The 3293-nt window shown below is 42.4% G+C and overlaps 1 protein-coding gene across 1 annotated transcript; it reads right to left on the reverse strand.

Annotated features, from left to right (window-relative positions):
- Window positions 1-366: 366 nt before the first annotated feature.
- On the reverse strand, window positions 367-1308 carry OR6N2 (olfactory receptor family 6 subfamily N member 2; the record flags this gene model as incomplete). Its single annotated transcript, XM_081346827.1, has 1 exon — window positions 367-1308. One exon carries the CDS (start codon window positions 1306-1308, stop codon window positions 367-369), a length of 942 nt encoding a protein of 313 aa, XP_081202953.1.
- Between the last annotated feature and the right edge of the window lie 1985 nt (window positions 1309-3293).

Below are 3293 nucleotides of genomic sequence, written 5' to 3' on the forward strand. Positions count from 1 at the left end.
TGAAGACATTTCACTTCTAATCCAAGAAACTTCTCTAGTTTCGAGGAAGGAAAAGCAAAGAAAGCCCAGTTGCCTCTTGAAAAAGCATCTTTGGAACAATACACCCCAAGATATATCCAAGCATATACACATGTCTGTGCAGTACAAATATACACACATCAATCTCTTCCCCACCTGTTGTTCTTCAAATCCTGGTCATGCTAGTTGAGATGATAGACACTGTAATTCAAATATTTCAACTTTTGGGCTACAACTCTGAATAGTCAATTTGACTTTTGTGCTGGCCACCTCATCACCAGCCTTAAGTTTAAATTTCACTGCATATTTCATTGTGGATTGCTAAATCCAAAGCCTGTTCCAAGAGGTTCAAGGTGTGAGAAGGCTCTTCAGATGAATTCTCCTCTTTATTGCCCTTAGGATTTCTTTGTTTCGAAGGCTGTAAATTATAGGATTGACTAATGGAGTCAGGACAGCGTAGATCACGGCAAATGCTCTGTCGTACTCTAAGGAGTAGCTCGTCTTCAGTCTCACATACATGAAAATGATGCTTCCAAAAAAAAGGAGAACTACTGTCAAATGGGAGGCACAGGTTGAGAAAGCTTTCTCACGGCTCTCGGCGGTCTGGATCTTCAAGACCGTTTGGATGATCTTCACGTAGGAGACCATGATGAACAAGAAAGTCACTAGGATGATGAACGCGTTGACCACAAAGTCAACCAGGACATTGACTGAGGTGTCCGTACAAGCCAAGCTGAGCAGTGGTGGGAAGTCACAGAAGATGTGCTGGATCTGGTTGGGGCCACAAAAAGGTAACTTGGAGACCAGGATGACTTCCGTGATGGGGCACATGAAGCCACAGATCCAGCAGCTGGCGGCCATCTGTGCACACATTTTGGTTGTCATCACAGAAGGGTATCTCAGGGGCTTACAAATGGCGAGGTATCTGTCATAGGCCATGGCGGTAAGCAAGTAGCATTCAGTGGCTCCAAGAGAGTGGAAAAAGTACGTCTGAAGAAGGCACCCAGTGAAGGATATGCTTTTTCTTTCACTAACTAGGTTAGACAGCATCTTGGGAATGGTGGTTGCTGTGTACCAGATCTCCAAGAAGGAAAGAATGCTGATGAAGAAGTACATGGGCGTTTGGAGATGGCAATCTGTGCGGATGATCGTGAAAACCAACAGATTGCCGAAGATGGTGAAGAAGTAGACAAGGAGGAGCAAAACGAAAAGGAGAATCTGGAGATGCTGAAGATGAGGGAATCCCACAATGACGAATTCAACGACTTCGGTGTGGTTGTGGCCTTCCATGTTTCCCGTGGCCCCCTCTGTGTAGCAATGGATCTGCAGGATTACAGGGACAACTCAGCCACAAAAGCAGAACTCGACAAGTTATTGGTAAGGCCACACTTGGAATACTGCATCCAGTTTTGGTCACCGCGATGCAAAAAAGATGTTGAGACTCTGGAAAGAGTGCAGAGAAGAGCAACAAAGATGATCAGGGGACTGGAGGCCAAAACATATAAGGAACGGTTGCCGGAATTGGGTGTGTAGTTTAATGAAGAGAAGGACGAGGGGAGACATGATAGCAGTCTTCCAATATCTCAGGGGCTGCCCCAAAGAAGAGGGAGTCAAGCTATTCTCCAAAGCCCCTGAAGGCAGGACAAGAAGCATCGGATGGAAACTAACCAAGGAGAGAAGCAACCCAGAACTAAGGAGAAACTTCCTGACAGAAGTGGAACAATTAACCAGTGGAACCACCTGCCTCCAGAAGCGGTGAATGTTCCAACACTGGAAGTTTTCAAGAAGAGACTGGACAGCCATTTGTCTGAAATAGTATAGGGTTTCCTGCCTGAGCAGGGGGTTGGACTAGATGGCCTCCAAGGTCCCTTCCAACTATTATTATTATTTCAAAAGTGGCAAAAATGCAGGTCTTGCAAACCCACATTTAAGCTGCCTTTTGACCATTGGCGCAATCAGAGAAGAAACTTAGAACCAACACCGAGCTCCTCATTTTAAGAATCATCCCTCCAAACTTGGCAAAATTGGCTCATCACTTTAAAAAAAACAACCCCACGAATTAATATGCATAAGAGAATAAGATTGCTAAATCCGGCTGACCTAACTGACCTCAAAGTATCCTACTACACCTTTGTACAGCAAAAAAGAAAAACCAAGGGATTTTACTAACATGTTTGAGAGAAAGAACTAGCTAAATCGATGGAAATATATGAACCCCATTGCACTATTATTTCCAAGATGTGGTTTTTTAAAAAAAAATATGACAAGTGTTTTTCGTATTTATTGGTGTTAAAGCCAAGATAGGCAGAATTTACACTTGTAAAAATCTAGTTTTGCTTTGTCTTTCTCTCTCTCGAGCTTTGGTTATAAAAGATGTTCATTGAGAAGGGAAGCATTTTCCACATAGGAATTTTAGGAACGGAAGAGCTTGCAATGTTTGTACACTGATGTTCATTCTTAATTCAGCTTTTTTTTCCTTCTAAAATATGTTTGGAAGGCTGGGGGTGCCGTCAACCCCTTGTTGATTTTTGGCAACGCCCAGTTGTAATTGCTGCACCTCCCTTGCTTTAAAAATTGCAAAAAAATATGCACTTTCATTGCAGAATAGTTTACCTTCAGCAGCTAAATCACATCTTTCCATAGAAGAGTAGAAGCGATAGGATTTTTTTTGTCCAATGTTGGAAGAACTTCAGCTACCCTATTACTTATCTTGCAATTTCAGCTTTGAGCAACCTAAACAGACCTATCAGAAGCAGAGCTGAGAAGGTGTTCAGACAGGTGAAGCCAATTTTGTGTAATATGTCGTACGGCACCCTTTCCAGAAAAGTTGATTCCAGATAAAATTGCAAGGAAGAAAGTGAAAATAAGTAGTTAGGCTTGAACGGAAGGGTCTCTGGCCTGTTGGTAAATGAATTGCCCCCTGCGAGTTCTTTCTTTAATAATCTTCAAAGGAAGTTGTTAATTAGCAAAAAGAAATAAACGCGTGAGTACTTACCACCACCCAAACTTCATACTTCTATAACCGCCTTAAACATTGGGACAAGGAGAACAGTTAGAGGCTGTATTTGTATCTTCTCTTATGGTAGATCAAATCTGGAAATTATCCTGAGATTTCCATTTATGTCTTCAGGGAAAAAGGGGGCTTGGGTTGTTTTTTTTCCTGACTGGGTCCTTTGGGTTTCTAGAAGAAAAGAGTTTTTCCCCCAGCACAGCACTAAGTAAGTTTCTCAGTAGTTCCCCCATCCAGCTTGAAGAAACCAACAAATAATAGACAT

This window comes from Vipera berus (assembly GCF_964194415.1).
Source record: "Vipera berus genome assembly, contig: HAP1_SCAFFOLD_79, whole genome shotgun sequence".
Lineage (NCBI taxonomy): Eukaryota > Metazoa > Chordata > Lepidosauria > Squamata > Viperidae > Vipera > Vipera berus.